This window comes from Dermacentor andersoni, chromosome 3, assembly GCF_023375885.2.
Source record: "Dermacentor andersoni chromosome 3, qqDerAnde1_hic_scaffold, whole genome shotgun sequence".
Classification (NCBI taxonomy): Eukaryota; Metazoa; Arthropoda; class Arachnida; order Ixodida; family Ixodidae; genus Dermacentor; species Dermacentor andersoni.
In genome coordinates this window covers 163,739,282-163,763,721 of record NC_092816.1, presented here as the reverse complement: position 1 = coordinate 163,763,721, position 24,440 = coordinate 163,739,282, and the positions used below count along the sequence as shown (strand labels likewise).

At 44.2% G+C, this 24,440-nt stretch overlaps 1 protein-coding gene across 1 annotated transcript in view; it reads right to left on the bottom strand.

Moving 5' to 3' along the window:
- Window positions 1-6,182: 6,182 nt before the first annotated feature.
- Window positions 6,183-24,440, bottom strand: part of LOC126524516 (chymotrypsinogen A-like) — a 34,346-nt gene continuing 16,088 nt past the window's right edge. The window contains exons 5-7 of the mRNA XM_050172817.3: window positions 22,702-22,837; window positions 10,801-10,940; window positions 6,183-8,909 (exon numbers count right to left, since the gene is read on the bottom strand). Coding sequence (XP_050028774.3) covers window positions 8,706-8,909; window positions 10,801-10,940; window positions 22,702-22,837 — 480 coding nt within the window. The 3' untranslated portion in view covers window positions 6,183-8,705. The remainder of the gene's footprint in view (window positions 8,910-10,800; window positions 10,941-22,701; window positions 22,838-24,440) is intronic.

Here is a 24,440-nt window from a genome sequence, read left to right as displayed (position 1 = left end):
CTATGCAAAGGGGGAAGGCAGCTGGGGAGGATCAGGTAACAGCAGATTTGCTGAAGGACGGTGGGCAGATTGTTCTAGAAAAACTGGCCACCCTGTATGCACAATGCCTCATGACCTCGAGCGTACCGGAATCTTCGAAGAACGCGAACATAATCCTAATCCATAAGAAAGGGGACGCCAAAGACTTGAAAAATTATAGACCGATCAGCTTACTGTCCGTTTCCTACAAAGTATTTACTAAGGTAATTGCAAATAGAATCAGGAACACCTTAGACTTCCGTCAACCAAAGGACCAGGCAGGATTCCCTAAAGGCTACTCAACAATAGATCATATTCACACTATCAATCAGGTGATAGAAAAATGTGCGGAATATAACCAACCCTTATATATAGCTTTCATTGATTATGAGAAAGCGTTTGATTCAGTCGAAACCTCAGCAGTCATGGAGGCATTGCGGAATCAGGGTGTAGACGAGCCGTACGTAAAAATACTGAAAGATATCTATAGCGGCTCCAGAGCCTCTGTAGTCCTCCATAAAGAAAGCAACAAAATCCCTATAAAGAAAGGCGTCAGGCAGGGAGATACGATCTCTCCAATGCTATTCACAGCATGTTTACAGGAGGTATTCAGAGACCTGGATTGGGAAGAATTGGGGATAAGAGTAAATAGAGAATACCTTAGTAACTTGCGCTTCGCTGATGCTATTGCCTTGCTTAGTAACCCAGGGGACCAACTGCAATGCATGCTCACTGACCTGGAGAGGCAGAGCCGAAGGGTGGGACTAAAAATGAATCTGCAGAAAACTAAAGTAATGTTTAACAGTCTCGGAAGAGAACCGCAGTTTACGATAGGTAGCGAGGCACTGGAAGTGGTAAGGGAATACATCTACTTAGGACAGGTAGTGACTGCTGATCCGGATCATGAGAGTGAAATAATCAGAAGAATAAGAATGGGCTGGGGTGCGTTTGGCAGGCATTCTGAGATCATGAACAGCAGGTTGCCATTATCCATCAAGAGAAAAGTTTATAACAGCTGTGTCTTACCAGTACTCACGTACGGGGCAGAAGCTTGGAGGCTTATGAAAAGGGTTCTACTTAAATTGAGGACGACGCAACACGCTATGGAAAGAAGAATGATAGGTGTAACATTAAGGGATAAGAAAAGAGCAGATTGGGTGAGGGAACAAATGCGCGTTAATGACATCTTAGTTGAAATCAAGAAAAAGAAATGGGCATGGGCAGGACATGTAATGAGGAGGGAAGATAACCGATGATCATTAAGGGTTACGGACTGGATTCCGAGGGAAGGGAAGCGTAGCAGGGGGCGACAGAAAGTTAGGTGGGCAGATGAGATTAGGAAGTTTGGAGGGTCAACATGGCCACAATTAGTACATGACCGGGGCAGTTGGAGAAGTATAGGAGAGGCCTTTGCCCTGCAGTGGGCGTAACCAGACTGATGATGATGATTAATAAGCCTCTTCCAGAACAGTTGAGCAAAACTGGTTACTCTATAAACACAAGCTTTTGTTACTTCTTGATGCTTATGTTCCTCTTGTACGTATTCGCGGGGATGTCGGCGGTCCCTGGTATTCGAATAACCTTAGAAAAATATCTAGGAAAGAAAGTCGCATTTTCCGTGAGCTTAAACAACGCTACAATCCGCAAAAAATGGGAAAAATACGGCATTGCGGGAATATATAAGTTTGCTGAGACAATCTAAACGCAAATATTTCCACCTGGAGCTGCTAAGCATTCTGCGTGATAACCCTTCCAAATTCTGGAACTCATTATCACTTAAACGCACTTCATGTCTTGGCATCGCTTTGGTCAACTTGAATGGGTCTCCTGTCCCAGTGAGTCAGCGTCCCGATGACATCAGCTCTTGTTTTTGCTTGGTTTTCACTAATGAGCTTGCTACTAATATTCCTACGTTCCCATCTACTCACTATTAAGAAATCCAGGCTTTTATTGTATCTACTCGAGGAATCTCCCATTTAATCGATAACTTTAAACTTTCCAGTACACCACGCCATGACGGCATAACGGTAAAACCATTAAAGGGCACCAAATCGCAATCTAGCCGCTTCATGCAATTGATTTTCACTCAGTGTGTTGCCTCTTCCACTATTCCGAATCATTGGAAAATTATCACTTTTGTACCTATACACAATTTCAGTAGCCGTTCTAGTCCACTTAAGTACCGCCGTATTTCCTTAATTTGCATACCGTGTAATATTCTAGAGCATATATTGTACTCCAGCACGCTGTATATCATCTAGACAAGCGCTCTTCTTTCTTTCCAAATTAACATGGATTTAGACGATGCCACTCATGTGAAACAAAAGTGTTCAAATTGAGCACAGACCTGCACCTCCACCTTGACTCGCGTTTTCAAACCGATGTCGTATCTTGATTTTGCAAAGGCGTTTGATCATGTCGCCCATCGTTGTCTTACCGGGAAACTGGCTTGCCTTAATCTTGACCCACTTGTATTGTCCTGGTTTGCATGTTTTCTCAGAAACGGCTCATAACCGACTTTCAGCGATAACCTGAAGTCGTCAAATAGTCCGGTCTTGTCAGATGTACAACAGGGCTCTGTGCTTGGGCCTCTTCTGTTTCTCATTTCTATAAATGAACTGCCTAACAGCATTCTTTGGTTAACCCGGTTATTCGCTGATGAGTGCCTCCTGTATCGGCGCATATCCTCCCATAATGGCCAACTAATACTCCAGGAAGACCTAAGCAAAATAGTAAATTGGTGCTCTCTTTGGCTCATGTCCCTCGACGGTTCCAAATGCAAGTACATGTGTGGAACTCGCAAGCGGGAAATCTTTAACCACCAGTACTATCTTAGTTCTACAGCCATCGCTCAAGTTGACACTTACCGCTATGTCGGCGTTACTATCACTTATCAGCTTACGCGGTCTGCACACATAACGCAACTTATAAATGACTGTTCTAAATCACTTGGCGTCCTCAAAAGATCGATTTTTCTATCTCCTGTTCCCGTACGCAAGGTCGCCTATAAAATGTTCATTCGGACTAAACTTGAGTATGCCTCAGCAACTTCGAATCCTCACCAAACTTACCTTATTAACATGCTTGAAGCAGTGCAGAATCGCACGGCACGTTTTATCGCTTCAAACTATGCCTTTAATACAAGTATAAGTAGCATTAAACCATCCCTCAGCATACCTAGCCTAACTCTTCGTAGAAAGATTTCACAACTTTCCCTTTTCTACAAACTATTATAATTTCCCACACCTCAGAAACACTATTGTACTTCCACCCAACCGCACGTCTCGTAGTATGTTTACCAACCTGAGTCTGCAACGTCTGCATGGTTCCTCTAACGCCTTCAGCAAATCTTCCGTACCTACTGCTATTGAATTGTGAAACGCGCTACCCAACAGTATAGTAACTGAAAGTGATCAAGATAAATTTAGACATCTTTTGTGCTGCCGTTTCTACTGCCCGTTTGTGCCTTACCTTTTTGTGCTTATTTTTTTTTCATCCATCGCCTTCTAGCACGTATACTAAGTTTTGTTTACCGTTGTATGAATAGCTTATCCGTTATATAACAATGACCATAGTGTTTATTGATGGATTTGCCTACCCCCTTTGTGTGATACCCTGAAAAGCGTCCTTAAGGGACAATAAATGATGATGATGATGATGATGATGATGATGATGATGATGAAACTGCTCGCGTTAATGCGGATGTGGGAGGACTCGCATGCCATAGTTTATAGCTTAGCGGCGCCACTTTGACGCCATGACATGCCATAGCCCAGTGGCGCCACTTTGGCTTGCACGAACCTTGCCGTGAGCCCATTTTATTGCTCTTTTTCAGCATTATGGTGTGATATATACTTTTACCAATCTCAGTCATTTTCTAAAGGTAACTTTCCAATAGAGCCTATGAGCCTTCACGATTTTTTAGTACAAGCAAGGGGGGAGGGCGGTCGCAAGCGATATCAATATTTACTTCGTGCCCTTGTTTTCGTCGCGGTCTTCTTCCTCACATGGTCAATAAGGATGACTGCATGCCATTCACGATAAAATATCAGCACGAGACTATTCTTTGTGTGATAATTGTAATAACGATATTGCAGCCGCACGCGTGAAGTCGCCTTATAGCCGTCACGCGTCTACATCACCTCGTTTATAATATTTGCCGCAGTCGAAAGCCTGTGCTCGCAGGCACCAGGCTTCGTTCGTCTGCTTCTTGACGTTTTGGAAATGAGGTACCTCTGTCTTCGGCATACCGTCTCGGTTCGGTTCGCCTGTACTGTCGGGAACTAGTACACAGGGCGGTGCGCTTCGCTATTCGTTTCACCAGTTCAACGTGGCGGCATCTGCACATCGGTATTCGTTTCACTCATTGCAGGTTGTTCCCTGAACTCATCAGAATTAACTGTGCAAAGTTCGTGCAGGATATGCCATGCCGGCTCCGCAGCAGCAAGAACTGACGCTAAACTGGCGGGAACTATTTGTCATATGGCAGGGTGAATCGAGTGGACCTATCATTATATATTGCGCTTACCTATATTGCGCTTGCGACATCGACGCATCGACGAGGCTCGCTATTGTCGCTATCGTTCGCGTTAAGGCGGTTTGAAAAGCGTATAGCTTTTTTGGGCGTATTGTTCTGTTTTCGTGGTGGTCGACTAGGGTGGGACTTTCACCGCCAATACAAGTACGCCGGTTCAAAAGAATGTGCTTGTGCGCAAGCCGCATTTCGCCAAATATTTTTGTTCGGGGAGACGCGCTTGCTGTCGCGCGAGTACTTTATGCGAATGCTCCCATCTTCGCCAGGACTCGACAGAGCGTGCAATTGGGCTTTCAATCAAAGCGGTAAGCTAGGTGGGTAGGTCCGAGCTGTACCATTGGGTTGCTTACGAATACCAATGTCCACTTTCTAGATTCCAAGTTAACGTTAAAGATGCACAACATATTTTGACAGGTGGTTTCAAAGTTGACGAAGAAGACAACGGTTTTGGCTGGCGCTCTGCTCTCGCTGACGGTGGCCTTGTCAACAGGGCTGTGCAATCTTGCCAGTCTGTGCTACTAAATATATCTCCTGATGATATTTTGGGTGGATGTTGCGGGTTCAGCTCACGAGTGCCCGGCACTGGATTTTCGCCACGAACGCCACATTGGTTTCGACACCTTGTCCGACGGCTACCACCAATCCAATCCTGGTCCGTCAGCTGTGCCTACTTCGGGTCCATGAGTCGGTGTCCTCGCCCATCCGCGTGGCCCAAGGGCGTTCACGGGCACCAATGGCATGGATGTCGAAGATTATGTGGCTGGCAATGTACGAGCGTGTGAGCGACACCAATCCGTGGATGCGATGATTATCCTCGCTATTGTCATCTTTCATTTGGGAGGCACGGCGCGCGTGTTCATTGAAACGCATGAAGAGGACGTGTGCAGTGGGTACATTTATCAGCATATTGGCATTACAACCCTTGAAACGTCCGAACTGATATCAAATTGCTCGGTGGTGCGCTCAAAATTGGTAAAATCAGGTATCGCTGCTTCGTGTCTAGATTCTACGCTACAAAAGTCCTGCCAGTCCCTTGCTAACTGGTGTTTTTCGCGACATCTAAGTCGTATCTAGGAGGCTGCTTTTTCCAAATCCGCTGTTGTTTGAGTCTTGAAAAGTCTACTACAGAAATTCATAAAAAAGGTGGGACAGCGAAACAGAAAAAGATGAAAATTGTTTGCGATTATTGCGTAGGTATATCTTATGAAGCATGGAATAAATAAAGTTTCTGAGAAATTTGCCGCTCGGGTTGGCTTCTCTGCGAAAAATCAGTTAAGCAAGATATTTCCTCTTGTTGACCGTCCAACGTCGGTATCCGAGGTCACGTATCGCATTGAGCATGCGCGGCAGTTTCTTTGCTCTCGCATGGAGGTTGTACACCCCACAGCATTATTCTACTGGAAAATGTGCGATGAGTAAACCGGACGCTGGTCCAAATGTTCCCGCAGAGAACCATAAGCAGATGTCAAACATTTCACATGTTCAAAGTCGGACGCGATATAATTGCGGTGCCGTCCGTGTTTCAGGAAACCAAGGTCCTCTTTCAGAATGAGAACTCTATGCTCATAATGGCAAAGCCTTTATCGCACTTCAAAACGGACAGGGACGTGACAGAGAGACAGGACAGCGCTGACTTTCAACTGACGTTTATTCAAACACAGAGGCAAATATATAGCGAAGCAGATATGAAGGTTACAAATATACAAGATAAATCACCCTCTATGCATGCGCACGCCATTACCATCCAGGAACGCGATTTCCTTGTTAGAAAGATTAACTGATAGTGTACTAACACAGTTTGCTACCTTTTTTCGAATCAGCCGGGCTTCGATTATTTCGCGCATGCAGCAGTCTTTGTTCCTGGCCTCCACTGTGCATGCGCCGAACATTGGTTTGCACGTTTTGCTGGGGCAATCATAGCAATCTTCAGAAAAATTTCCGTCCCTTGGTTTTGCCACATTTCGCTTGTGTTCTCCATAAACTGCCAACTGTACGAACCGCGAACTATATGAACTATACTATATGCAGGAGGACTGTACCTCATGTATAAGCAGAAAAGTACACTTAATGAGTAACATGATGTCCTTATGCGACTTGTACAACTAGCCACCAGGTTTCTTTTTATTTGTGTACATGATCTCGTCAATGCAATAAAGCCTTTAGTTGTGAGTCAGCGCCCAGGTTGGCTTACTTTGTTCTTGATCCGTTTCGCGCTGCTTGGTTTCGAAGTTGTACCTATCTCCCATTTCTTATTCCCTAATAGGAAGCGTGTAACATTCAGAGCCTAATGATATACAGTTCCAGCAACCAGTGTCCCTCAAAGATATGTCCTCAGTCCGCTGTTATTCCTCATTTTGATCAGCTATATCATGAACGACTTGGACTATCAAATGATAATATTTGCGGATGGCTGTGTTTTCTGCCAGGAAACTATCAGTCTTAACGATAAGCGAGCTGTTAACAAATCTGTGATCATTACAACAGACTGGTGGGTAAAGTTTTAAATCACAGTCAACGTAGACAAGTCCGTAGTACTAAGCGTAAGAAGAAGGAATATTTACTCTGATTTCGTATACGCTGGGAATGGGAGCCCTCTCTCCAGTGTTACTGGACATAAATATCATGGTATAACCACGAACTCTGGACTCTCTTAGGACACTCACATATCTAAGATTACTGAAACTGCATTACGGAAGGTCTTCTTTCTTAAAAAATGCCTCCGACATTCCCTTGCGTCTCTTAAGCTTCTGGTTTACAAATAGTTGATTAGACCAATTTTAGAATACGGAAACAGAGTATGGTTTCTTCATACATGAACTAATATACCAAACCTAGAAAATGTGAAAGAACAGATGGTTACATTTCTATACAAGGAGTGCGGATCTACTGATTCATCTTTCGCTTTGCTAACTTCCCACCTTTGCACATTGAGGACTAGAGCAAAGCGCTGCGGACTGGAGTTAATGTTTCAGCTTCTACGTTACCACTACAAGCTCGATACATCAAGTTACATCTCTTTCGCGCTAACAAGAGCTAAGAAACGCAAGCATAAAATTACGCTGACAGAACACTCCTGCAACGTCGCATTTGAGCACTCCTTTCCACTTGCATTGAAGAAATGGAATCAACTCGACCCCTGCATTACTAGTACAGATTAATTGTTATAGTTTGCCAAGAAAATAGATTTGATAACAAAATGTGGTGTGGACAATTGCAGGGAAATGGCAATGGTACCACACTGCTCCCGAAATCGACGGAATATTATTTGAACTATTTAGATTTTATTTATCCTCCTATTGCTGACGACATATGGTTACGTCAGGTACCTTACTATTGCGTATCTAATGTGTGGCATAGTACATAATATGATTAGCATATTTACAGTTTCATTTTTCCGTTCTCAGAGGTTATATTCTTTAACAGTTTGTGTTCACGTGCATGTTTTTGATGTAGTGTCCTTACATATTTAATTTGTATTTTAACTCCTCTTTATCGCATTTCTACAATGCTTGTTTTTTCTTGTTCATTTTTTTTTGCTGACCTGTATGGTAGCACCCGCATATGCAATTTTTCCCTGTGTATTAATTATCTGTCTGTATTTAACCCGCGTGCTTGGCTCTTATTTAGAGAGCTACAGTATTGTAAACAAATAAACAAATATAGGCAGCGAATTTTTACCGCAATGTTTCGTAACCATATACTCTCGTTCCTACTACCACACACAAGTCTTTCGAATTTTATTTATCTCGTTGTGATCTGTAATGTACTTACTCCGCCTTTTCTTCGTATATTAAATTTCTACGTTTCCGTCCTTTCCTTCCCGAAGAGAAAGCAGGATCATGAGCATCCCTGTGACAGCTGACAGCCTTCTCTTCCCCTATTTTTCATCTCGGTCTCCGCGTGCGTGTATGTGTATGTATATATATATATATATATATATATATATATTCAATTCTAACTTGTATACAGGAAATGGGTATTATGATATTGATGCTACACTGGTCACCTTATCACACCTATCTTTCCTTTCGTCAAGCCAGCAGTTAATACAGTGGCTTTGAGTAGTGATTTTCGACTTCACTCTGCGGTAAACGCGCAAACACTTGTGGAAGTGATGATCTTGGAATATTTATTGTGAATGTGGCATGAAGTGCTAGAGAATCTTGCAAACTCTGTATTTCTGTGCGTCGTTCTTGGCTTCGATGTAGGGCAAGATAAATGTGTCGACCTGGTGCGACAGTTTTGTAAACAGCAGTGGGTCATCTGGATTGGCGCACTTCACCGGGCCACCGGAAACAACTCCTTCCAAAAACCATGCAGTTCCTGAATTCCACACCAGGGGGCCTCCGCTGTCGCCCTGAAAGAAAAAAAAACAATCGTACCAACTTACTGGCTTAGCACAGACTTTCGTTACCAGTGGGCTCCTGAATACTGCGGTATACGTACAAACGACTTTGTTGATCGAGTTCAATGAAAGCCCGTATGATACAATCGTTCTCTTTCCATCATTCAGGACTGGTGGCAACTCACGCGTCACCGCCACAATACTATACGAGACAAAAGAACGCTAGTCACAACAGGGCAATAGCAGTGGCGCCATTCACTACCCGTCAGGTTAACCCAGTCCCTATGGTGTTGCACTGCCTAGCTCGATGTCATGGGTTTGATCCCAATATGGTGGCCGCATTATGAAACCACGCACTGGGTGCACGTTAATTAAACCCCCACAGGTCAAAATTATTTCGCCTGATAATCATATCGTGGTTTTGGTTCGTAAAAGCCCGGTTGAGGCATCACCCTAATAAGCATTTATTTAAAGACGCATGAACTCAAGCGAATCATGTGCGCTCTTCATAGATTTTGATTAAGCGTAGCCGTTACCAAATGACGTCCGCATCTACTTCAATGGGCCTTCTCTCTCAACTGCGATAGTTGTCATGTGCACCAAGACCCTTCAATTTACCTTCAGTACTACCGCGAATGGCATGCGTTGCCCGATTTCTTGTCCAAACTCGTCTATCGGCCCGTGTAGTCGGAATATAACATTTATCTAGAATAGCGGGTGCACATTAACCTGATTCAACATTCATACGACGGGAAAAAAACTGCCATTTAGCATAGTGCTTTTTTTGCATTGAGAATGTTAGTGTTTGATAAACTCTTGTAACTGGGTAGATGTCATCACGTACCCCGGTGGTAAGCACATCTGAAATTTCCAACGCCGTCAAAAGTCGTAATATTCAAAAGCAGGGCCTGTACGTAGAAAAAGTTCTTGGTCTACATTTGTTCGTAAGAACAAGCAAGAGCCGATTGCGACGCTGGACATGGCATTAGCCAAGGCAGCCTGTCAATTAAAGATAGAACTGAAGAACGAAAAGCTTTTTTGTGCATTCCGTTTTTAAGTATCTAGTTTAGAAATTTTTGAACTGCCAGGCAATGGCAGAAGCAGTCCACCAATAGCAAACATCTGTTATAAAGGAAAAGTATTTGACGGGAATAAAAGTTTGCAATAAGGAGTTATAACTAGTTAGATGCGTTAGTAAATGTGCTCGCTATGTTCGTAGCTTTCCGCCTGATCTTATGAATGTGTATGAATCACCACTTATTTTCTGAAAATGGTGAGGCTATGCACGAAAATGAGGTCTAGGTCTGTGTAGGGGTACTCTACGCTTTTTGAGGATTTCACAGCGTAGTGCATGCTGGATATTCAGCCGCAGAAAATAAAAACAGGTGTTTGGAAAAGCGCCTGTTTCCGCCGTAGCGCAACATTGAAGTAGCTCAGAAGAGCGGATAAAGTGTGCTCCGACGGGAAGCTGAACAGCTGGGCGAGTGTGAGAAGGCTCGCAGGCGCGTTCTAGTGTTGCGGCACGGCTTCGTACAGCAAGGTGGCATCAGGCAGACAGGGCAAGCAGCGAGCTACCTCCGCCCACAGATATACCTTGACCCCACCGCTGAGAAAAATCGTGTTCGCCGCGTTTTTCGCAGCACGGCTACTAAATATGCACGTGCTCGTGCATGCTAGATATTCCCCAACCGTGTCCACGTGCTCGGTAAAGCGTTGGTTTACCTTGCAACTACTTTAGTGGAAGACTTTGAACGTTACAGAGAATCCATCAATTTTCACAAGTCCCTGCGATCCTCTGTTAATATTTCGAGGGGCTTTCCGCAAGCTGTTGTCGTTAGCTTTTGGAATATAGTTTCCCTGAATTAATATCCAAGGATGGGGTTTGCTTTCACCCCAGGCTCACCTTGCAGGAAGAACCAAAGTCGTGACCAGTACACAGGACGCTATCGGGGAGGCCTGAATCGTAGTCCTCGAGGCATGTCTTGTGCGACATCGTTTTTGTGCGAAGCTGCTTTAGCTTAGGTGCTAATTCCTCGCTGTCAGCTGAAATAAAAAAAATATTTAAAATGCAAATTATGATATTTTAGCTGTGTTAAGGGCATATAGGGCCTTTAAGAGCCCTAATCACAATGTCATACTTTTACTGGGAGATCAAAATTATTTTCTGGCACAGTGTTTTTGTCGACCGGTCCATTGGGCAATGGGTATATCAGCGCACTTGACCACAATGCTACAAAAACGTGACATACTCAAGCTACGTCGTTGTTTTATTCTCGTCCTACCGACTAAGCCAATAAGCCTGCATTGATAGTGATATCTAAGAAACACATAACATTGAGACTTCAGGCTCCATATTGCAAAGCCCAAGAAGGACGAGTTGTCCGCAGTCGACTGTCGTGTAGAACTCGATGTTCCTGTGTTCTGTGTCTGGGCGTTTTGTGTCTGCGGGTTGTTAAGAACCGCGCTGCTTTTCGAGCTCTCGTTATTGAAGTCTCATGGCAATAAGAATCGGAAAATTATGTACAGGGCAACTTGTCAGTAAAATTGGCGTCATAGTACTATACCGTGTGTCCAGCTAACTTTATGTTGGCTGTTCAATTAAAAGAAAATATTTACAGAAGACGTTGCGAGACACAATTGTAAAACTTGCGTTGTTCGGGATTCAGACCTATGACATACAAACACCCTAATTCGTGTACTTGTACCTTGTACCCCACTCCTAAATTCATTTTTATTGTATCGCTCAGCTAAGTTCGCGTTGACATCCTATGTACAGGTCGTATTGGTAAGTGTCGTGTCAGAGTTCCCAATAAAATGCGCATCTAATGTTAACGTCTATGGTCGTTGAGCAGAGAGGACTTCATATAACGAAGTTCGACCTTTATAACTTCCCGCTCACTCCTGTTTGTGCCTGATGAGGCTGAGAGAAGGAAATCAGTAAAGAATGAATAATAAACAAGTGTGCGTTAGCCAGCCGAGATGTGCGCAGTCAGTATTAATTCAAACGTGAACAATTCTGGCACTACTGCAATGCGCTGATCTTTCCCAGGTACACCTCCATTTATAACAGTGGCTTTAGATTCTAGAAACTTGCAATTATCGCTGTCTACACTACGAGTGCACGTCACACTTCCACACACGCAATTATACGCAACAAGCTTTCTTATAAGTTATTTCTTGTTCGCGTTTCAATTTATGATGGTAGAACATCTTGTCAGCATATGCACCTTTGCATTTTACTGTTCCTCAGTTCGCATGAAGGTCGCCCGCCTGTTCGGTAAACATTGCGCACTTGCTTCGTCTTTCAGCACAATAATAAAGAAAAGCAAAGAAAACTTAACAAATTTCGTTATTCTGTGTTAAGTTAACGAACGAGCAAAGTATGATGGGAGCACCTACACTCCATTCACTTAGTGTGTACTGCACTTGTCCCGCTGAATCCACCCGTTTTGATTAGACCACCAAACGAGAGAGAAAACTGAAAGATGAAAGGCACAGAGGTGAAGCAGGAACTGTTCGGTTGGCCACTGTACACTAGCGGAAGCCCAAAGGATGCCTAACAGCATTGGCTATGATATGTGTTTGGAGGGGGGGGGGGGGAGGAGCAGGGCAGAGCACTTTCGACTGGGACAGTGAGTTGTACAGTGTGGCCAGTTTTATTCGAATAATTCATTTTCTCGAGTTAATTTTGTACAATGATAAGCTGCAGCCTATTTCGCAATCAAATTATGACCATGTCATTTACCAGCCATCTCCCATTACTCCTGTCTTCCGCCCAGCGACACCACCTTATGCCTGCAAATTTCCTATCAATGTCATGCAGCCTAGTTCTCAGCCGTACCCGAATACGATTGTCATCCCTTGGCTCCAATTCTGTAACTTTAACCCTTTCTGTTCCGAATGTGAGTGAATACCAGGGAAAAAATTATTCCTTTTTTATGACGTTATGCTTGGTTAAATAGCTTAGAAATGTCAACCAGACACATCACACTTCATGGGTATAATTTTGTCGGACGATTTCATTTGAAGTTACTGGTATATGGTGGCAGCTTAAGGAGCACGTCGTTGTACCCGAATGGACGGTGATAAATGGTCAGATTGGAAGTTTGTCGTCTCTCGGACGCTTATTACATGGTGTTTACTTTTGCTAAAGGAGACCACTCAAGAGCCACTAGAGTACATGATTTTACCTATACGTAAAGAACAGTGTCAGCATTCGGCAGATCATCAGTATGCCGAAAGTGATTATATTTTTGTCATTTAAGTACCATTCTTTTGTTTCCGTAATTATCTTACTTTCTCGTTTTAATATACTGTCATTCGTATTTATTACACATGCAATGCGAATAAAATGCAAGTTTGCAGTTTTTGCATCCTTCCACTGCCCCAAAACGTTTATTGCTTCCATCGATGGCCTGGTTCACGAATAATTGAATATAATTCAAGAAACACCACTTTGAAGGAATAAAAGCGCCACACCGATGCTCCAAGTTTCTGAAAGTACTCACTCACGCCTGACGCAAGGCCAAGTGCTTTGGGAATTTAAAGGAATGCTGCAAGTAGATGCAACATAATTTTTAAAAAAGTCGAATTTTCGCCCGAAAGTTGAAGCATCGATTGCGATAGCAAATTCATGGACAGCTATACGAAGGAGGCATAGTAGTTTTAATTGCCTTATAAACATGGGTATACTAAATGAACAAGCATGGTGTCACGCGCGCCCAGTCAAACATGGACACATCCCTCTCGATGACCGTAGACACTGGCTGTCAAAACGATGTAGGGTTGAAGCGTGGCAGCAGAAGCGAGTGAATTGACCTTCGTGCAGCCTTTCGCACCATCGCGAACTAAGCCGCGAAAAGACAGCGCACGACGGACTCTTGTTTCCGCCGCAGATGGCTTTCAATATATTCAGCGGTCCGGGAGGCCGCGTGCGCCCGCCCGGGCCGCCCGAAATAGAACGCACCCCTCCTCCCTACCCTACTCCCGGAGCTTTGCACGCTACACAAGGCGGCGCGCGTACGCGAGATTCAGCCGCGATCACCGGCTCGCCCTCGCACGCTTTCACTCGTACGTACATAGAACTCACGGCGAGCGGCGATGATTTCGTCGCCCTGTGACTTTGTACGGAACGGCGACGTCCACAGCCACGGCAGTAATGCGCCTGGAGTGTCCATATAATCGCTATGACAATAAAATGTTCACTCGCCATCCCTGCCCTGTGAAAGTGTATGGCCAGCGAAGCTGTTACAAACCGCCACTACAACTGCTGAGGGGGGCATGCAATGCTCTATTGCTGAATTCCTTCTCCGACGCACTATTCAGCCAATGGAGAATGTGGACGTGCTGAGCTCCCCTGTGCTGGAATTCCACGGTAATACGACCAGCGGTAGCAAGCCGCCGCAGGTCCTACTGCCGTTTCTTTTCCTTTTGCCAGTTCTCGTAATCACGCTGCTCCTCGGGAGTCCTAAGTATGATTTGCTTACCCGTAGTGGTGTTGCAACAACAATGAAATCAGTTGCTAGGCTGACTCTTTTGTATATGAAAAGATTGTGATGTCACTTTCCACTCCCCAAGCTCCCATCGCGGTGGCACATTGAGCAACAGTAGTCTTTAGCGGGAAACGTATGCGAGGAGCGCGTCGTGCATCGAATTGTTAGCAGGAGCGCTTTGTCATCCCTTATTTGGCTTGAATGCGTTTTTGGTGCTTGTTCTTTATTGAAACGAATGTTGTGCTTTATGTTGCGTCCGCGACACCAAGGAATGTATGCTATTCTCGCTTCAATCGCAGAATGCTCTTTTTCCCGTGAGGACGACGTCGCGAGAAATCCCGACCAACTAGAAGCTAACAGCTTCGGTGTAAAAGGAAAATGGCAATAAGCCAGCACACCTAGGTCCCTTACTATTTCACTCTAGGATTGGCGTAATTTCTCAAATGACTGAAAAAAAAATTTTGAATTAGTCATTTAAGGCATTGCTGCAGGAGACCGCTCGCCTCCGCACTTTACGGGAACCGGTTCTTTGCCTCCTGTTACTCGCAGGTAAATTGAGAGCAGGTTGGTTCCTGTTGGTACCAAGTTGTTTCCTCAAAGCACTTCCTGTAGAAACCTAATGCCACAGATAACGCAATATATTCCTTGCGCTATTATGTGACAAGAATGCATATGAAGCGGCTGTTTACGTTAGTACATTAAGCATCCGGACATGCGGGTGTATTTTAAGAGAGCCGGGTCCTAAGACTTGGGGTGGGTCCCAAGCATGCAGGCAACGCTGGCTACGACCGGGCCCACGAGCTGGTGGGCGATAGAGGACTCAATCATCTGTGGGATCGTCAGGATGTTCTACAGCAAGGCCCTAAAGAGGAACAGCGCTGCCTCTAAAGACGCCTCAGAGAAAACTTCATGGCTGCGATCCGTGATGCCGAAACCCTCTTCAAATAACGCTACCCCAAAGGGGACCGACCATGGTTGCTCAGTGGCTATAGTGTTGGGCTGCTGAGCACGAGGTCGCGGGATAGAATCCCGGCCACGACGGCCGCATTTTGATAGGGGCGAAATGCGAAAACGGTCGTATACTTAGATTTAGGCGCACATTAAAGAACCCCAGGTGGTCAAAATTTTCGGAGTCCTCCACTACGGCGTGCCTCATAATCAGAAAGTGGTTTTGGCACGTAAAACCCCATAGTTTTACCCCGAAGGGCAGGAGTACTTCTAACGAAGACAATCACAGAGTAAGCTTGTACAAGACAACATAATTGCCTTATGGCAGTGGCGAAGGCAGCGCCATCACGCAGACCACCGCAATCACCACCGCAAATGAAACACTGCGTTCTTAAGCCAAATAGATCTGTGCTCATACACTTAGACCGCATAACGTCGGGATTCCTAGGTCAGCGTTGATAATGAATATAAAAATGCGATTGCTGAGGTCACATTTTTTAGCAATACGCTACCAGTTCTACTACAGATAACCCAAGTGAATTTTATAATGCTGTCCGTAGCAACACATGCAAAAAAAAAACAACACAGTTTTGCGATCATACCGGTGATACCGTTTATACAGAAGACTCCTGCGGGGTACTGAATGACGCATTGGCCTCGTGCCTTTCACCTGCTACAACCACAACAGTTCCGGTCATTCACTGTTTTAGTTTTCATTCTACGGACTTTATTGTTGACGACCAGCTCGGTATTAAAGGTTAATATAAAACTTGAATATTTCCTCCTGTGCCTGGTCGGATAGCATTATTTTTCAGTTTTAAAAAAAGCATAATTCTGGCCGGTGTTCTTTCGCGGTCCTTGCAGTGTTGCTCATTTCCGAACCACTAGAACGTGCCGAGGGGGGTTCCACAACATAAATCATGTAACAGTCTAGAGGCCAAAATCGTTACCTAGTGACCCTCCTTGTAAGCTTCTATAGCACTCCATCTACTGTAATCTTGTCTCATTCATGGAATACAGAGCCTTCCTTGCTGGCTGCCTACACGGTTTTAGGAAGTTTTTCTCATGTGAAACACGAGTCTTATTCCTAATGATCTTGTTCAAGAACTTGATAAGAAATTAGTTGTTGACTGCATTTTTCTTGACTGCTAAAGCTTTGGACACCATTTCACATAACTTACTCCTCGTTAAATTAAGCAGTCTTAATACTGCCCATTGCGTGTTTGGCTGGATTTAATGTTTCTCATCTCATCACTCGCAATGTGTGCCTGCGAACGGCTTTGATTCACTGACAGTTTCTGTAAGCTCTGGCGCGCCGCTCCTGTTTAGGTCCACTCCTGTTTTTTACTAACATTAATGATTTGCCTGCTTCCATGAACTCTATTATGCGGCTTTTCGACAATTATAGAGTAATTTCTAACAATAACGATGTCAGTACACTTCAATGCGATCTTCATAAAATTTCATTCTGTGGTCAAACAAGCTAATAGGAGTTATCGCTTCAAAATACAAGTTAATTAGAACAGCGGCACTCTGCTAGCCCCTGGAATTATACTAATAACACGAATCCAAAATTATTGGATTCATATAACTATGTCGGGATTAATTTAACACGCAACCTCACATGCAGCAAGCATGTTGACTTCGTATTGAAAAATACTAACCGCACACTCAAGAAAGGGGTTGACAGATGGAATAGCACACTGTGGTATAAAGTTCGTAAACAGGGATAAGGTGCACCAGAAAGGCTGGCCAACGTTTCGATAGGAGGACCTATATTCGTCAAAGGCGGCCTCGTCGTCCTCGGTATGTTAGTTTTAAAGGGCTCACTAGGCTGCGCCTCCATTTTAAATGCGTAAGCATTTCTGTGACGATGAAACCTGTCCGTCAAGTAAGACGAATCGTGATAAAGAAAATGCCGTATAAAAGAACAGTTTCTATAAAGGCTTTGTTGAAAGATTTGGTGTTTCTGATATACCATTTATCTCTTGAACCTCATGTAGAGTCGACTTGGTGAATTGTAGACGTCAAGAAAATTCCGACTTTGCGAAAAATTAAAGCCAAGCACGCCACATCCCCGTTGCGCTTCAGTGGTTGCGAGATGCGCCTTCTGTTGGGGCGGTCCTTCACCGACGAAAATGCCACCGATCTATATGGTCACATGCACTTCACGTCGAGCAACCCAAAGAGATAAGAAGTCAATGACTTGACAAGGATGATAAGGAGTGATAAGGGATCAAATTAGTCTAATCATGGTTGATAATGGTTCGACGCGAATGGATAAGGTACTATACAACCAAAAGAGCTTGTAATTGTCGGATCAATTCTAGTAATGCTCATAAGCACTGATAACAATTGACAGTGATCATATCAGGTTTGATAAGAGCGAATAAGGGTCGGGTCTTCTTCGGTAGGTCTAATAAGGACAGATAAGGGTTGATAAGAATCGGATCGAGTCAGGTAACGCTGATAGCAACCGATAAGGGTTTGTAAGCGTCAAATCTAGCCCGATAAAGTTGACCACGCCTGCTATGGGTTGCTAAGCTTTAGACTGGTCGAATCAAGTTTCATAACATTGACAATGACACAGGGTGGCATAGATACAAGAAAGTGGCACAATGTTTACGCATAATTAGATAACTCCCAGAGGAGTTCATCCGTGTACTTTTTCACCTGCTCCAACTCCTCCTAAACATACACTTTATAAACCTGTAGTTCGTCCTTACTTAAGTATCCATGCGCAATCTGGGATCCTCATGACAAGTTACTGACACAGGCTCTAGAAATTATCCAAAATCGTGCTATTCGTTCTTGCTTGTCTAATAATTCTCGTTACTCCAGCATTTCTGCCATTCCCTCAGATCTTGGCTTGGCTTATCGCCACAAATGCCTTAGACTGTCTTTTACATATTTTCCACAATAATCCCAGTTTAAACAGCAGTTATTCCACCCTCCATCATACATTTCAACACGTAATAATCGCATGTTTGAAGTAGGTGTTACAAAACGTAAATTATGGAGTTTTACGTGCTAAAACTACTTTATGATTATGAGGCATTCCACCGCGGGAGACTCTGGGAATTTGCACCAGCTGGGGCTACGTACATGGGCGATTCAGCATTTCGCCCTCATCAAAATGCGGCTGCTGTGGCCGGTGTTTGATCTCGCTACTTCGTGCTCAGCAGCCCAATACCAGAGCCACAAATCAATGACGGCGGGTTAAAGTAGGTATTCCATCATGTCGTACTAATATTGTCCCGCAGCAGTGACGGAGACGAAAACAGCAGCAAACTGTGAATGACAAAAGTAGCATTTTCTAGAGTAAACGTGCGCCCCCAAAAGCTAGTGGGCGGAGACCGTCGAAATTAGCGGGTCAAGCGCGTCGGTTTTTACACAAGAGTCATCAAATATTCCAGATAATCGCTTCTGCCCGCGTGTCTTCCACAAAGTACTACACAATTCGCGTCGCGCATGCGATCAGATTACATAAGGTTCGCTGACAACAAACAGCGAATAGAACGATTGATAACATTCGTGAAACTTCCGGTAGATGCAGGCGCGTCATGCGCTGAGCGATAACATTGGAAAGACGCTGAAACGCGGTCACCCGAGAAAGATAAACAAGTACAAGTGTCAATATGCAGTCGAATTCGTTTTCGCCGCAAACAAGTAATGTTTGTAACCAGTTCCTGCCTCCATCGCAGAAATAACCGATAACATCTGCTTCAAGAAAGCTGTCACTGGTTTGATTGTTAATAATTTCTTCTGTTCCCTCACACCTCTCTATAATGTCCTCGGTCATTGAGATCCTGTAAATAAATTAAGAAACCTCGCGTGGGAATGCGAAGCATTTCTAACATTCTGGGAAAGTACGGGCCCAAGTAGTGGACGTCGTTTGAGAGCTACTTCTCACCACGTAATAACGTCAGAGAGGCATTTACCTCACAAAGCATCTCTGAGTGAAAAACTTCTAAAGTGAGCCGCACTACGGTCCCTTTCATATATTTTATATACTTCATATAGAAAGAAGTATGTATAAATATACAGGTCATCGCAGCTAATTTGGACAAACATTTTGAAAATATCTGTGCGTTCTCAGAGCAGAAATTGCGTGGGTGTTAGCGTTTTTCTAAACTTGCAGTACCATATTTTTGCTCGTCCTTGGAGTATTTAGCCGAAATAAAATAACTTTTTAAATATACCTTAAAACGTTCAGGCGTCAATAGGAAAGTTCTGGAGCTTCACAAATAATGCCCAACCCAGGTACATCCAACGAGATAGACTGAGTGTGGCCGTTCTTATTGAAGAAAAAACGAAAGCCCGCGGAGATTAAAAAATACCACGTGACAGCGCGCTCTCTGCGCCCGAATTCGCCGCGATTACAGCGCTCCCACGAGTGATCTGTAGAAACATCTCCAGCGCCGCGCCTTCCCTTCACTTACAATAAAGGGCTTCAACCTTTGCTCGGCTTTGACATTACCGGCAGGGGCTGGAGACGGCGCTCGGAAAAAGCTCTTCGTCAGCAGCCCCTCGCGCCTGTCGCCGAAAAACGCGCCGTCTTCAGCCGTTTATTCCGATATGACGAGAAGAGCAATTTCTTTCCAGCATTCAAGTCGATGAGGAATTAAAAAAATGCACACAAAACGGGCATCATACATCTGGAACCTGTACGAGAGCGAGCATCCTTTGTTACAACGCCGCTTTTCTTCCAACCTGTGCCAGCGGCTAGATGCATGTGAGCTCGACTGTCTATTACTGTCGTGCCGCCCATCCGCTTGGAAGAACTTGTTTGCAGTGCCTAAAGCATGCCGTACTCAAGCGAGCAGAAGGCGAACATGGTCTTAGCTTTGGGAGCGGCACGGGGCGACAAGAGGAAAGCTGCCAAAGTATACCGAAATTGGCAATGTGAGGGAAGACCCAGCGCGAACACAAGTATGAGGAGTTACTTGATGCTGAAAGAAACAGGTAGCTTCAAGAAGACGCGGCAGAGAAAGAGGACCATCAGTGAAGAGGCTGAAGGAGATATTTTGGTTTTCATGACTGCAAACCCTCATTCCAGTGTGCGTGATGTAAGTGGTGAGGTGCCCATTTCAGTCTTCAGTGTCAACAGTTCTTAGGAAGCCTGAAATGCATCCGTATCACCTCCAACTACATTAAAAGCTGCAAGAAAGCGACTCTCAATGGCGGCTTGATTTCTCAAATTGGATCCTTGTGAACAATGGCAAACTACCGGATTGTGTTGACAAAGTGCTCTGAACAGGTGAGGCAACCTTCTCCAGAAATTCTCAAGCCAACATCCATAATGTGCATTACTGGAGCGATACGAACCCGCATTGGGTGGCGCAGACCAGACACCAGTACCAATGGTCATTCAGTGTGTGGTGCGGTATCTTTGACAGAGGAATAATTGGCCCCATATTTTTTGACCACATGGTCACTGCGCAGCGGTACGTGAACGACATCTTGGAAGGCCCAGTCGAAGATTTTCTCTGTGATCTTCCTCTTGCGTTTCTAAGAACTTGGTATCAGCATGACGGCGCACCAGCTCACAGCAGCAGCCTTGCCCGAGTCTGGCTTGACGAAGCCTTCAAACACCAGCGGGTTGGGCGACATGGACTAGTGTCATGGCCTGCAAGGTCACCGGACTTGACACCTCTTCACTCCTTGTGGAGAGATGTGAAAGATTGAGTGTACCGCAAACCTAGAACTACACCAGAAGCGGTAAAGGCAGAGATTGCTGAGGCCTGCAGCGAAATACCCTCTTGCGTCATCAAAAAAGATACATCGGACGTGATGAAAAGGTGCCAATACTGCATTACGGCAGATGGCGACTTGTTTGAACACATCCTTTAGACAGACATCACAGCGAATAGATCTCTACAACAGTTATCCTTGAAAAGAGCAATCTGTGTGAAACTTTGGTACGACGTGGAAAAGGCACGTAAGTGATATGAAATTTCAAATTTGCTGCCAACAAGGAATGGTCAGGAAGCTAAAAAACAACCTTCCGTGTCAGTTTACAATTCTTGCTTTTGTGACAACCAGCGTAATTCACACGACGTTATCAAGCTTGTTATAATGCGTGTTTGCTTGTTAGGGTCCTGCTCCCAAATTGGAACGCATGAGCTCGTCATTTTTCCTCCGCATGTATTCTGCTAGCGTTAGAGTGCAATTATCGCCGCAGAAACCGGATCCGCGTTGTACTTCAACTGCCGCCCGAACCCCCTGGCGTTAATCTCGGAACCAAGCACAACGCGAAGCTCTGTCGTGGGCAACACGAAAAGCGCGAAGCGAACGGTGTTTTTTACAAAGCACGGTTGAGAGCGCTGTAATTGTGGTGTATTTTAAACTCCGCGGGCTTTCATTCTTCCCGAATAAAAACGGCCAAGCTAAATCTATCTCATTGGAAGTGCCTGGGTTGGGCAATATTTTCGAAGCTCCACAACTTTCCTGTTGACACCTGAACGTTTCAAGCTATATTTAAGATGTTAATTTACCTTGGCTAATTACTCAAAAAAGACGAGCAATGAAATGGTACTGTATGTTTAGATAAACGCTAACAACATCCACGCGATTTCTGTTCTGAAAAACGCATAGATTTTTTTCAACATCTTTGTCCAAGTAAGCTGAGACACCCTGTATATAGATATAATATTAGAGGAAAAGGAGTTAACCGAGGGTGCCGATTTTTATTAATTATATCATAAGAAGCCAACAAAGACACCAAAGACAACTTATGGGAAATTACTGTACTTACTAACTAATATAAAGAAATTACAAATTAATTCAATTGAAAGTGGATGAAAGAACAACTTGCCGCAGGTGGGGATCGATCCCACGTCTGCACATTTCGCGTGCGATGATCTACCAATTGAGCTACCGCGGCGACGTCTTGCCATTCACTCTCTGGGGTATTTATGCGTTACTACTTGAACTAACCCTCAGAGTTTAGCCAGCGCCACCACTCAAAAACCTTGGCGGCGGATGTGCAACATCCTTTCTGTTGGAGGCGTCACGAGTACGGGATCTTTTTGTGTGAAAGCAACTTGTCAATAAATCGGCACGCGCTACCTGAAGGCATCAATGCAGCCGCATTCAAGGTCCTTTTTACGTAATGAACTAGAAGAAAGGGGGTTAAGGTAGCACGTGTGTGTTTATTGACCAGTTGCCTTCACCAAAAAAGATCACGAAATCGTGACGCCTGCAGCAAGTTGCTTTTTACAATTTCCCCTATTTTGGCAGTTGTGTCTTTGCTGGCTTCTTATGATATATATTATACATTTCCCATCAATATTCATGCCAAACTGCAACTGGAAATTAGTGATAAGATTAAAACACCAAAAATAATAAACCTGACGACAAACCTTTGTACCGTCCCCAACCAGTCACGTAAGTGTCTGTGTTTTCAGGAAGCTCGTGCTTTGAGTTCGGCAAGCAGACTGGACCGATTGATTTAGTGAAGTTGACGGCTTCTTTCAGTGTGAGGATGGCAATGTCGTTCTGAAAATCACAAAATGCGAAATTGAGAAAATGTGTTTAAGGAATATGTATGTATGTATGTATGTATACATGTGTACATACTTATATATATATATATATATATAATACAAGGAAAAGTTCCGTAGGTCCGGTGCATAGGTAGTTGAAGAAACGGAGCACACTTACGAAAATTGCATCTTTAATGGTTTAACGTTTCGGCCGTGGCACGGCCTTCGTCAGAATAAACACAGATACAAGTACGCACCCGCTTTTATGGCCATATGCACGTGGGCATAACCAGCAGTGCATGCACGTGTACACTTGCAAATAACAGAAAAAAAAACAGAAAAAGTGCAGCAGAATGTATAACTCAAGCACGATAAATAATATGTATGACAAATCATTATGATATCACGATGATTATACATGGAGTTACAGAATGACATCAATTGCGACATGGCAAAACTAGCAACATATTGATTTGGCATGATTTGTCAATGCTGTACAAGAACAAACACATCAAGATATGACAGAAAGGCACGACATTTTCCCTACGCTTTCGTTGATACCAGATGAAACAGTGTTAAATTTATGAATGAGAAAGGATTCCCTTACTTCTCGATCGTGGTGTGATTTGAAACCTGATTGTATTACTGTTACTTTGATGTTGTCAAACGTATGGCCTGGCAGTCGAACATGTTTAGATAATGGAAGGTGCGGCAAGCTGTTAACGTGTGCTTTGTGGTTGTTGAATCTGATACGAAAAGATGTTTCGGTCTGACCGATATACTGCATCTGGCATACTGAACATTCAAGAAGGTAGATGATGTTAGTACTGTCGCATGTGAAGTCGCCGTTGATTTTAATAGAAAAATTGGATGCTGTGCTTCTAGCAGTCTTTGACGTGGTCATATGTGTGCAAACTTTACAACGGGGCTTATTGCAGGGATGACAACCAGCAAGAGTAACCGCTTTAGTCTTGGAAGAGGTTACTAGGTCACGCAGGTTTCTAGAGCGGCGATAGACCACTCTTGGTGATTCCGTGAAAATATTTTTAAGACGGTCGCTCTGTGTCAGTAAGTTATAGTGCTTCCTAAGAATGTGCGACACGTTAGGAATAGATGCAGAGTGTGTTAGGATAAGATTAGTTCGTGAAATAGGCGCCGATCGCTTGTCCGTGCAGATCAATTCTTTCCGGTCGAGACAGTCGGCCCGTTTAAGGGCATCGTCAATTATTTGGGAAGGGTATTTCTGTGCGATTAGTGCGTTACGAAGCTGGTTACAGTTGCGAGTGAACTCACTGTCGTCCGAACAAATTCTTTTGAACCGGACAGCTTGGCTGTAGGGAATGCTCGTTTTACAATGTTTGACATGGCTGCTTTTGAAATGCAGATATCGCTGTCGGTCAGTGGGCTTTCTGTAAAGATTTGTCGTTAAGTTACCATTGCACAGAGATACCGAGACGACAAGGAAGTTTATGCTGAGTGGTGAATAGGAATGGGAAAAGGAAATTGACGGTGCGGCGTTGTTAAAGTCAGTAATGAATGAAACCAATGCAGCTTCACCATGGTGCCAAATTAGGAAAATGTCATCGATGAAGCGTTTGTAATAGAATGGTTTGAGG